This window comes from Salarias fasciatus, chromosome 1 (assembly GCF_902148845.1).
Source record: "Salarias fasciatus chromosome 1, fSalaFa1.1, whole genome shotgun sequence".
NCBI classification, from domain to species: domain Eukaryota; kingdom Metazoa; phylum Chordata; class Actinopteri; order Blenniiformes; family Blenniidae; genus Salarias; species Salarias fasciatus.
Window position 1 is genome coordinate 4,443,488 of NC_043745.1, and position 12,835 is coordinate 4,456,322.

Consider the following 12,835-nt stretch of genomic DNA (forward strand, 5'->3'; position numbering starts at 1 on the left):
ACATGCATGAGAGGAAACAGATGCACCCATGGGGAGAACATGCAAACTCCAGAGAGGCCAAGCGAGGCGAGTAACTGCTCCACAGTACAGATTTATTTGTTTATGCCGAACTCCACGTGGAGTAATTATCAAAGTCGTGAAGTTAAATTGCAAAAACTTTTATTCAGGAGAGAAAATTCATCAGCGTCACCTCAGCAAGTCATTAAAATATGCAAATTATTTAAAATCAAAGCAGCCCAGAGGACAATAACAAAGAACTAGATAAACTATACTGGTTACACAAAAGTTTGTTTGGATAGACAAAAATTCTTTAATTGTGTTTCAACAGTTGTTAAAGAAAAAAAAAACAATGTTCATAATAAAAATAATTTCTTTGCATTTTTCAGTTAAGAAAGTTTAGTTTTAGACATGCAGAATAAACTGAAATCCATGTTCGAAAAGTCAATGGAATGAATTAATCTCTATAAAAGTTTGTTAAATAGGGATTTCAATGAGCAGTTTGAAATGGTCACGTTTTTATCAAATGGTCTCAATTTTTCTGGTTTTTAGGCACTAAAACTATTTGATGAGAGCACAGGTGTCACAGGGAGTTTTTTTTTATTTTGTAAAGAAATTTCTCGACAGTAGCAGACACGGAGACAGCACTGAGACCCGAACGTTTCACTGTAGTCTGCACCAGAACATTTAAGTAAAATTGGCTTTATATTGCGATTGTAGTCATTTTTGGCACTAATTGTTCATATTTGGGAGAATGTAGACATTTCTATCATAGATACTCTAAACCATGTCAAATAAAAACTGAAGTTTAAGTTTAAATGCTATTATAGCAGTATTTTCCCCTGGAGATGAAATTGGGCTGGTATGTGGCCCCTGAACTAGAATGAGGTTGACACTCCTGGACTAGACGCATTATTGTCTTGTTACTGTGTGAAATGTATGTTCGTTATTTGAACCACTTCATGAGGTTGGAGTGGGCGTCCTGCTGGTTTCACTGTTTTTTTTTTTTGTTTGTTTGTTTTTGTTTTTAATCTCAGATCTGAAGAGTATTTCTAAGAAGGTTGAGGAAATTCAGGTTGGAAATCTCTTATGAAATGTCTCCTCGCCCTTTAGCCAAGTTCTCTGTCAGCGTCTTTGGTTTTACAGCGGGCGCAGAGGTTTGACCCCACTTTGACCTCGATAGTCCTGGACCTGTTGATGAAAGCAGGATAACTCCAACAAAAAAAAAATTAAAGAAGTAGAAGGAGAATGACTGTAGTTTTGCTGTGATGCTGTTTTTACTGATGACTCCAACGCTGGTGTCAGACTCATTTTAGTTCAGCTCCGTTTCACCTTGAGCTGGCCGGGCTGGTCAAATAATGCCGTAATAACCTTTAAATTTAAACTTTAAAGTTAGTTGTTGGCTAAAATCAGGTAATTACAACTGAAAATGACTACAGTCTCAACATAAAGCCAATTTTAATGAAACCCTCTGATGCAAAATCCAGTGAAATGTCTGAATCTGTGACAAAAGACAGTTTATCATATAGAGAAAGATAAGTAGGCCGGTAGGCCGGTTTTGGTCTGTGGGCCACATGTTTGGCCCCCTGAAGATGTGAGCGCTGTTGATGACTCTTCCATCATGTGATCACAGCAGGTGAAGCTCTGGACATACAGATGAAGAGAAGTCAGACCTTTTGGACCTTTTCATGGGTCACTTCTCTCAGCATGCTTTCCAAAGTCTGACCAGTGAAACGTTCTTCCCTTCTTTTATATAACTAGCAGAGAATCTGCGGTCTTAACTTTGTCTTTCCACTCCCAAAAAGGAGCAGACTGGCTTTTTGTCGAGGGACTCCTGAAAAGTTCATAGTCTGACTCACAGGCAGTGAAACTTGGCATGCATTGAGTTCAACATTTTCTGATGCTAACGGAATTGTTCCCTTCCAGATAAACTGACACTGATTTAGGAATTCAGGGCTTTGAAAAAAGATGTTGAAATTGTGCTGTGGCGTAACGTCTTCTGAGTCGGCCTATGAACTTTTCAGCCCTCCTTCATAAGCAGCTTAACACAAGTCATATTCAGATTATTTTATATGGAGTGGAGTGGCTGAGGGGGGTTGATCACCCTCATTACTGCTGTTTGTCTCCCTGCAAATCCCCAAAAACACGAGACATTATGACTTCAGTCGGACTTACATAACTTACTGAGCAGAAATCTGGTTAAGTGAATATTTCCTGACATTCTCCATACTTAATTCTCCGTTTTTAAACATTTAGGTACATTATTGGCAATAATCTCATGGCCTCAATGTTCACTGTGGAAAAAAAGGCGACTAAGTAGGGCTGTGTGCTGTTTGTAATTTATTTTTTGATCTTAGTACAATTTTTTGGCATCAAAACCCAGCTAAACTGAAAAGATTTACCACAAAAGAAAACCCTGAATGACTGGGCGATGTCCTTGCAGGAGATTGGTCGTGGGGTGCGATCATCTGGACGTCGATCGGCTGGTCTGTTTCCGTGGGCCTCGGCCTGCTGTGCTGCATCTACATGGCGACGCTGCATGAGAACGACCTGTGGTTCTCCAACATCAAGGTAACGTCCTGCAGTGCTGCCGTCTCTCGCTGGAAGTGTTCCTTTAGTGACCCGTGGCCTGAGTGCTTAGCTGCAACCAGACTGCTGAAAACACATGGGAGGTCTGCTTTTACACTTTAAACTGAAGTAAAGGACGGCAGCATGACTTCTTTAACAGAGATCAATTTCTTTTTTAAATATGGGAGATATCTCAGCATCTGCAGATCTTGAGATCCATTCTTTTTTTTTTACATGAAGAAAGAAGGGAGTTGACCAGTAAAGTTGATCCAATCAGAGGGGTCGATCTGCATCCTGTAAATGCTGTACACACTGGGTGCGTAGACACGCTAAAGGCATCTCTGGTAAGGTGCACGTCTCCGTGTTTCATTACTGTTGGCTTTTAAAAGTTAGCAATTGGTTATAGAGTTGTTAGAAATGATGCTGTGAGAGCCGTCCTTTTTAATTCATGTGACACAGCAATGTTTTGGAACCAACGTTCATTCGCATAGAAAAAGCAGAAACGCTGAAAATGATGTAGCTAGGCCATAAGTCGGCGCTGTTTTTTTTAAATAATACTTTTTATGGTGGTACACCAATACAAGCTCAGGCCCTGTTCACATGTTTCAAGTGGAACATTTTCGCATTTTCAGTTCAGGAAAGTTTTGCGTGTTTTTGTAATGAAACCGAATGAACCAGACGATTAAGTTTGATTGTTATTATGGTCACTGTCAACTTGAATACTACAAAACCCCTGTAGATTAAGGACCAGGAGAATGTGGTCTGGGAGTCACGACGCTCTGGAGGAACCCATTCCTTTTATGGTCCGGAGTCAAAGTGTTTTCAAAAAGTTGTGTTTTCTTTGGCTCTCAGTACCGTTGCTGTGTAAACAGACTCCTAAAATGTCACAAATGTTTTCTGTTTTCATTCAAAAACATTGTAAATTTGGCCTGAATTTGCGTGATGCAGTCTTTCATAAATCAGTCAATTCCAAAGCAGTTTAATCAGACGGACTGTACTTGGTCATGTGTTGAAAGACATTTAGAATCATCCGGCCAGGTCCAGCTGACCTGCTTCAGTAGCTTCACCGTTCCTCCTGCTCTGACATATGAGATGTTTTTTCCCGGGCGAAGGTTTTACAACGGGGGCCGACCCCGAGACGGCTGTTTGTCTGTGATAATGAAGGTTGACGTGCGTCTGGAGCGCCACGGTGAAATACTTTCATATTCTGCTGCCATTTTTAATTACCTTGCAAATCAAAGAGTGGGACGGTAGTTGTCAGGCCAGGAGGCACTTTGACCACTGAGTATGTGTGATTACGTACGTCTCAGCGAGTCAGCGGCTCCACGCCTCTCGTCGAGGGCTCGCAGCGATGACTGTGTCCATGAATCGGCACTTTTATAGCAAAGTTCCGAACGACTTGACATCCATGTGCAAGATTCATCAGCCACATCTCAGACGTGGGTTTTTACAAATGGAAAGCGTCTCCAGCTTTGAACGTTCAGCGCAGAAACATCCATCCAGCCTCTGCGCTTATCTCCAGAGGAGGCACGGGTTCGGCGTCGGTGCCTCCGTTCAGGTCGGCCCTGCCGCCGCGTCGCGAACACTCCGTCCTGCAGCGGGATGATTGTTTCTCCATGCTCTCCATGGGATTGATTTTCAGGCCCGTTAAAGCGGCCACGTGAGCCCCTAAATCTTTGGACTAGTTAAGCCAGTAGTCTTTAAAAATCTGCTGGGCGTCGGACCCAGCAGAGCATCGCGCCCTGCCAGATGTGGTGTCGCTCTTTAAAAGCCTCCTTTCACAGAGCCGGCGCTGCACTGGTTCGCTCTGAGATATTCATAGCAGATTCTGAGCTGGTTGACACGGCGGAACCGATTTCTCTGTCAGAGTCAAAAGTGGGGTGAAATGCAGAGGAGCACCGTGGCTGGGAGTTGTTTTTGGATCTTTTTTTTTTTTTAAATAATTTTTAAAGCAGCAGTGGTATCATGAAGCACCTGAGGGGACAAAAATGACCCAAAAGGCTGTTGGACAAATATGATAAAATACACTGAAGATCTGGTGCAATTATGTTAAAATCACTCATATATTTCTACTCCCCAAAAGTCCGTGGGTCTTTTGGTACCGGGCCACAAAAAGAGAACAAAGATGTAAAACCATTTCAGTATGTGGACAAATTCAAGACTTCCAAATCTCTCAAGTTAAAACTGTACATTTATTTAGAAACAAAAAGCCTTATTCATCAAGGTTTGGATTTGACTTTTGCCAGGAGATTTTGGCATCTTTTCTTTAACAGATTAATTTCACTGCTGGCACCTGTTGGAGGTAAAATCGTCTGTATGCTGCCATTCCTGATATTATTTCACGTAGAAATTTTTAAATCATGTAGAAAAAACAACCCTAGCCCAGGATAGACCACTTTTTTGCATGTACAATAGAGATGCACCATACATCACAAAATCAGTCTTTTAATATATCATGTGATAATATCAACATATGAACTATAAATACTGTATAATCGTGCGTTCTTGATTTAAACATTCAATATAATGTTGACTGACTGACAGACCTAATTATTTCATACCTGGTGGTCACAGGCAGTGTTGCCAGATTGGACAGGTTGATAAAATTTGGGCTGGTTTTCACAATATGTGTGGTGGGTTTTTCGTAACTATTTACACCCATTTCCAACACCCCCGATGCGCTACTTGGTATGATATATGAGCCATATTGACCATATGATAACACTATGAGCCGCCCTCCTCTGTCTCTGATTGGCTGGAATTCATTACATTCACTGATTTGATTGGTTATGTTCTGTGTTGCGTGGGCGTGTGTGTGGGTCAGCGGGAGAGAAAAGTTATTACCAGGCAGCCTGCACAGTTGGTAATCAACAATTTGACTGCAGTAAGTTGGATTTAGGTGTTTTGTTGCTCATGTTTCATTAGTATTGGATTAGTTTTTGCACTGTTGTCTGATTGCAAAGAGTTTTGTGGAGCCTGTTTTACTGCAGCTATGTGCTCATGATGTTATCTTTATTATGCAAATAAGATAATTACAGTTTTGTCCTAAATTTCTACAGCGATTGAGATTTGGGCTGGTTTTTGATGCGTTGGGCGAGTTTCACATCGTGTTTGGGCTGGAAACGGTGAGTCCGATCTGGCAACCCTGGTCACAGGGCAGAAGAGAGATGGGCTGAAATCACAGAGAAATGACCCAAAACAACAGTTTACAAAGCTTCTGCTCCTGAAACATTCCTGGTGGAAACTATACATACGTACATACGTATGACGGAAGGGAAAAATAAACTGTCCAGCTGGTGTCATTTAGGGGCAAGAGAAAGAACACTGTTATTGGAGAGAACAACTCTCCAGCCGTGTGGACAGCTTGGACTGTAGAGACGGCCGTCACCTGTTCATGTCACTGCAGAGTGGACTGTGTAGGAACACTGAGAAGCTGAGAAATCAAGGCCGATAAGTCGGTGGGATCTTAAGTTCTCTGCCCACCAGGTGCTCATGTGTTTCTCCTGCAGCCCTGAGAGGCATGTTTACCACAGAGAGAGAGAGAGAGAGAGAGAGAGAGAGAGAGAGAGAGAGAGAGAGAGAGAGAGAGAGAGAGAGAGCTCGGGGCAATTAGGGGAGTTTTGTCAACAGGAGACAAAGCAGCACACTGTGGTAAACGAGCAGAGCCTGGACGGACGTAGTCTGTGCTTCTGCCATGCTCCTCGTGTGTGTGTGTGCGTGTGTGTGTGTGGTATGTGTGTGTGTGTGTGTGTGTAAGTAGACAGATGCTTTCATGCATAATAAATGTGGGTCAGTTTACAGGCCTGGGCGGACCGCTCCCCAAATTGTTCCCACAATAGCAGACTCCTGGTTGACATCATCGCAGATTGCGTGTGTGTGTGTGTGTGAGAGTGTGAGTGTGTGTGGATTGTTTCCTTCTGTTAATGTTATCACGCTCTCTGCCAGGGACTGTGTTCACGGTTCGCACGGAGCTCACAGGCTCGATCTGAGAAAACGCTGGGTACAAAGTAGCATCGTTTATTGTCGGCTCCTTCAGTCAAATCCATTTTTCCAACAACAGTGACATGGAAGTGTGCCTGTTGGGTCAGCAGAGGGCGACCTGTAGCCCCACCCGGTGGTAACAACGGCTTGCTTCATACTTTTCGTCACAGGGTGGAAGGTGTCCGAGCTGTGGAGCTCTCAGAAGAGACACAATGATTCGTTATGTGTGTGTGAACCCGACAATGGTTTGACCCATTTATTCGCTGTTCTGAAGTTAAAACAGTGATGCTGTTGCATGTTGGCTGTTTGCAACAACACAATGTTTTGGAAATAAAACTTGTAGTCTTGGTAGTTTTAGTGTTTTTTTTTTTTTTGTGAGTCAAATAGCAATACTACTTCATGATTTATCCAGAAATGATCCCTCGTCAGTGTAGAAAAGGAAAATAATCATCTGTGGCAAAAATGCAGATACGAGAAATATTTATAGACCTCATTTTCACATGTCAACATGACTGTTATATAAACTTTACACATCAAGAAGCGTCCATGTGCTGAGGGCACATTGGGAGTTTTTATATTTTCATTGAGTCCAGTCAGAAGCAGCCAAAGGTCAGCTCTGAGACAGAATGATTATTTTCCAGATTCACCAAGAAATAAATAACTGTCATTGGCTGGAATAAAGAAAAATCAACCTTTCCACACAACAAACGATCGTCCTATGGCTTGGGTTATTGCACTATTTTGAGTTTCTGTATAAGTTTTTTATTGTATCAGCAGTGTCCTGCATATATGAGATGTGTGACGTGGCTTTCTGTCTTATTCCAGTCAGGAGCTGCTTCAAGAAGTGGCACAAGTCAAGGAAACTTTAAAAAAAAAAGGATAAAGATGGAAATACTTTTTGTTGTTTATTTTTTCCTTCCTGGTTGCCAAAGCCTTTACAGAGACATAGTCAGAAACTTGTTCATTGTTTTTTTTTTTTTCTTTAAAAGGAAATCTAATTCTGTGAAATGTTACTTTTGTTCTGTTTTAATGTTGATTTTTCTACAAATACAGCAATTTTCACATTATTGAGACATTCTTTCACCAAACAAATGGTGATGGCTCAAGTTCTCCAGGAAAAAAAAAGGTGTATTACTTGATTGTGAATCAGGACATTCCTCTGAACCTGAAAATTTCTTTGGTCTAAGGACAGTAATGCTCTTAGACAGTGGCCTGTAGCATAGCGTGGCATCGTCAAGACACTACAGTCTTATTCAGACACTTGTTAGGAAATGCGTGAAGAAGAAGTTTGTGTCATTTATTTTATGCTGTGACGTTGAATATGAATACCCATTGAGCCTTTGATGAAATCTATCAACTTCAGGGTGACACAACTTCCCTTAAAGATCAATTTATGAAAAAATACCAATATGGTTACCAGGAAAAGTCACCAGTTCATTGTGGGAATGTCTTGAGAAAGTTTTCACACACAAGAACACAGAAGGAAAGAAGCTTGTTCTCACAGTTTCACATCTGGACCGTCATGCTTGCTTCGTGAACCATGAAAGCGAGGCTCTCGTCTCTCCGCCAAAGCGCCTCGTGGTGCAGTTACCACCCCACTCAGGAGCTGCTACGTCTCCGCCCTGAGCCGCCCGCCTCCTGCTGCTGCTTCCCACCAGTTGGGATGATGGATTTCATTTCCTGCCACTGTCTGTATCTCCGTGCTGCTTGGTCTTCTGCTGACTGTCTCAGACACACACACTGCGAGCGTCTCCAGGTCGCTGGGATGGAAAGGACCGTGAAACATGCTGGAAAGTAATTTGGGAGTTTAGGTCTCCTTTGCGCTTGCTGTTGCTTGTTGCCTGCCCCGCCTGACCCCCTGCGACTGATGCTATCTGATCGCTCTGTTGAGGAAGATCGAGGGACGGATCTCGTTCCGTAATCGTCTCACATTTGGTTCCTTTTACACGGCGCGTTGCTGCAGGAATCGGTTTCTGTCTGAGTTGAAAAGTCTGAAGGCTTGTCTTTCTGTCTCTCTTGCTCGCGGAGCCTCGCTGTGCTTATTATCAGCAGCTCTTCTTGTGTGGGCAGCGAGGCAGCTGACTTCATCTGCCCTCCTGGCTTCACCAGGTGTGAAGTCATGTCCATGTCGGCCCCCGGCGCTCTCTGGACTCCATTTCAGACATGTGCTCACAGCTCAACGCCGGTTCCAGATCCACAAAAACTCTCTGACAAATGTTTCCCCGCATTTTCCGAGCGATGTTCCAACAGGCTCCCTCGCTGCTCCCCCGCCCCCGCCTCAACTTATTCTGTTCCTGTATGCATGTGTGTTTTTATAGACAAGAGGTCACCAGTAGTCATCCCTCTTTTCTTTCCCTCCCTCTGGTTGTTCCAGTTATTCACAGCCTGTCCTGTTGTTCGCACGAACTGTCACTGCAGCTCAGTCTTTAGGTTTGTTTTCCTCTCCTCTTGCTCACTGTGAAAGATTCCCTTTTTCTGTTGAGAGTTCAAGAGAGAGGTTCGACCCAGGTCGAGGCTCAGGCTTTGGAAGACATAAAGCAACGACGAGGCGAGGCCAACGGTGGACGGACACTGGCTCGGATTCTTCAGGCACTACATCACAGAGATGGGAGTTCTCCAGAGAGCCGTGAGGAAGAAATGCTAACAGAGGGAAACAGAGCAAAGGATCGGTGCCTTCCGAGAAGCAAACTAGCTCGCAGGGTAATGAGCAGTGTGTGAACTTGTTGACCAAGCCCGTTCTCTTTGACTTTAATTTAAACTTGAGGATTAGCCATCTCATCAGAGTTTCTGGTGAAAAGCCAAGGCTTGTTTTGCCTGAGGCAAACGCAAAAGAAGGGATTGGGAAGTAAACTAGCTACTCATTCCCTCAGAGGAAGCTTTTGCATATTTCCTTTTGGCAAGGAACTCCGAGCGATTAAAAAGCTAATTTATTTGGACTCACTTCAAGAGAAGAGAAACGCACCACATTTACATTTATTTCCGTATTGGATTTGGATCTGTTTGATTGCTACGCCCAGGAGCACGCTGTTTATCTACCTTGATTCAGCTCATCAGAGAATCCCACACTTTATTGACAATCTCTGTTTTTCCAGGCGATGGAGCTCCGTAAGAGAGTTAACCCCAGCCCGTTAGAGAACAATCCGGGGCTCTGGCCCAGCGCGCCAGCTGAAAGGAGCTGCAACAGTTACACAGTGTCGGGGACGGCGAGGTCTCATGCCACTCAGGAGGGGGGCAGAGGGGGGGTCTCTGTGTTTGGAGGAGCCGCCGCTCGTTCCGGTTCAGCCATTCTGCCCTGCCGGCCTTGGCAACAGTGTGTTTCCATGGCAGCGGGGCTGTTAGTGGCCGGGCTGCTGGCGCTGTCTCAGGCCTGGTGTGTCAACGCCATACATGAGAATCTGCTGTGGTTTTCTCAGCTCACGGTAGGAGTTCTTGCTTGAATTATTGACACTGTTTCATTTTGAACCCTCAGTAAACCATCATAAACACGCTCTGCCTTCCAGTAACAGACGGGGGACGGCGCTCTCGGGTTCTGTCAGTAAAAGACTGTTATTCCCCCCAGTAGTGCAATCTGGTTTTACTTTTTCCTCTTCATTGGGAAGTGAGCTCACACTCTGAGTGTCCCCTGAATAGCTCACTCTCTATACTCTCGCAGGCATACAGTAACTTTGTGATATTGACAGGTGGGTGGGATATTTTGCATTGGGGGAAGTTATCAGTCTTTTGAAGTTGATTTAAAAATGGCTTGCCTAAGCAAGTGCTTATCGTGCAGTGATGGATCGACGGTCCCATTTGTACGCCGGTGGACTCACAAATAAAAACTCTGCTTGCTGTTTTTTATTCAAAAGTCTTTATCTATTAGTTCATTTTGAGTATTACGCAGTCTACTGGAAACAGGCAGCTTTTGTTGTGATTTAGCTGCTTCCACTCAGCTGTAGAGAGACAATAAAACCAGCGAGACTCGAACTGAAGTCAAAGAAATCAGTCACCAGAGGAGATGAAGATCTTTTTTTTCTTTAGTTTTGTGGAGCACAGCTGTAGAAACTATTTACAAAATGAAAGCAATGGAGTAATGATTGACTTAATATTCTGCAGCTGCTGGCTCACTGTGTGTTTTCTCGCTCTCTCTCTCACTCTCACTCTCTCTCTCTCACTCTTTACCCCCCAGTGGAACAGTAATCATGCATAGCAAGCAGGGAGTCTCTGGGGAAGACTTCCCACACACACACACACACACACACACACACTCACACGCACGCGTGCACAGAGCATTACCTGTCTGGTTGTTAATGTGCAGGATTACCAGCGTGTTAGCTCCTTTGCTTAGATCCTCCATGTTTCTGTCATGTCTTGCCAGGAAATCCGTCTTCCGTGTTCCAGAGAACACAAGCGCTCGCTTCACCAAATGTTCTGTGCTTTGATTTCAGGAGGTGGAACGGGAAATCTCCTTTCGGACGGAGTGTGGACTGTACTACTCGTACTACAAGCAGATGCTGCAGGCCCCGTCCATTCAGCAAGGTATGTGCAAGGACTCAGTTCAGTGTCGATCAGTGAGTTTGATGCTTCTTTGTGTGTTTTCAGTGCTGTTTCAGTGTTTTCACCGGGAAAAACTTTAACATTTCTTCCTAAAAAGTTGTGAAATTGAATCAACTTCTACATCAATATTGACTATATCATTATTTGAGTCGTGTATAGCTCAATAATTTTTCGGTGGTGCTCTCATAGGAACTCAGGCCCTCTTTACACGTTTCAAGTGGAACATTTTTGTTTTCGATTTGGAAAGGTTTTGTGTGTTTTTGTAATGAAACCACACACACATGTTCACAGAGAACAATACGCTATAAACATCAACAGCAGGCCGCTGAGCTGCCGCTGTGATAAAAATGCTGGTGATGCTACGCTAATGCAGAGATTCAAACCGTTTTTCTAACCCTTTTAATCTAAGAACAAGTCGAAGGCCAAGAAACATTTGACTGAATGATCAAGGGAGGAAAAGACGAAGAAAAAAACATGAACGTTAATGATAAAACGTTAATGATAGACTTTTTTGTTTCCTTTTTTCTGGTGTAGAATTTAAATGTGACACGATGGCTGAGGCTGAGATTTAGGAGCAGATATCACTTTCCTGGGTCAGATTGGTGCTGTTCAGGCTGGTAGAGGTCACAGAAGTCAGATTTCAGCCACTGCTGGCTGCAGTGTGAATGTAATTACAGAAAATCCTCCTTCATAAGGTCGATACTCATTTTAAATCCCTTTAAACTGAACTCTCACAGTATGGTTTTCATCTGCTGCTCCTGGTTAAAGCAGATGCTCCAGTGAAACCACAGAAAAATGTTAAGTATTCTCAACTAAAATAAATATTTTTCAAAAGACTGCCAAGAAATTAGCAACTCACAAGAAGACTTTTGTGCAAATGTTTTGCCCATTACTTGTTTTTATTTGGTATTCATTAGTCTGAAGTTGATGTCAGGGGAATAAAAAAAACTGATTGAGTAGAAATATTGCGATACGTGCCTTGGTTTGAATTCCCCGGAGAGCTCGCATTCATCTGCAGAGAAACAATATTATCGGGGCGACGTTTTGACAGACTCTCATTGAAGTCACGTAACTAATTTGTCAAAGAAGTCAACCACCGGTTCTTTTCTTTTCATTTTTTTTGGGAGCACAGCTGCAGAAAGTATTTACAAAGCAGAGAGTTTGCGTGAGTGCCACTGTGCTTTTATTTGTCGTCTGATTAGATTTGGACAAGCAATCAGTTTTAACAGCTGAGAATATCAAGACTGTTAAGTAGATGGTTTTTCAGCTCAGACTCTTTGGAAAAATGCCTATAAATGAATTAAAAAAACAAAACAAAACAAAAACAGCCTAATATCATTCAGATTGGGTTGAATTCTCTGGTTTTGTGACGTTTGGACCTTGGATTGTGTGTGTTTTGTTGATTGTAGATGCCATATCGCAGAGACTTTGTTTGGATTTTTGATGCCAGGCTGGATTTTGGCTCCCGTCGGGGTCAAACATTCAGGCGTGCATCTTTTCTTTCTCCCCCTGTGCATGTCCACTCGGCTCTCCGAAGCCAACAGGACTCGGCTGATTGACTCTTCTTTCAACATGGAGCTTACCAGATGGCCTTCTGTACCTAGAAAAGAGGAAAAAACTGATTTTCACTTTACCGACTAGACCAAAACAGATGACTGCAGTTCTTTGTGACGCACAGTCTGGGCTGAGGGAAATTAGTCTAATTATTTAGTTCCCATTATCATGTTAAACTCGAGGTTGGAAATGAGTTCACTCC

The 12,835-nt window shown here is 43.2% G+C and overlaps 1 protein-coding gene across 1 annotated transcript in view; it reads left to right on the top strand.

Annotated features, from left to right (window-relative positions):
* The window catches only part of dpy19l3 (dpy-19 like C-mannosyltransferase 3), a 71,461-nt gene that overhangs the window by 1,884 nt on the left and 56,742 nt on the right, over nucleotides 1-12,835 (top strand). Inside the window, exons 3-4 of the mRNA XM_030098419.1 lie at nucleotides 2,441-2,568; nucleotides 10,971-11,061. Coding sequence (XP_029954279.1) covers nucleotides 2,441-2,568; nucleotides 10,971-11,061 — 219 coding nt within the window. The remainder of the gene's footprint in view (nucleotides 1-2,440; nucleotides 2,569-10,970; nucleotides 11,062-12,835) is intronic.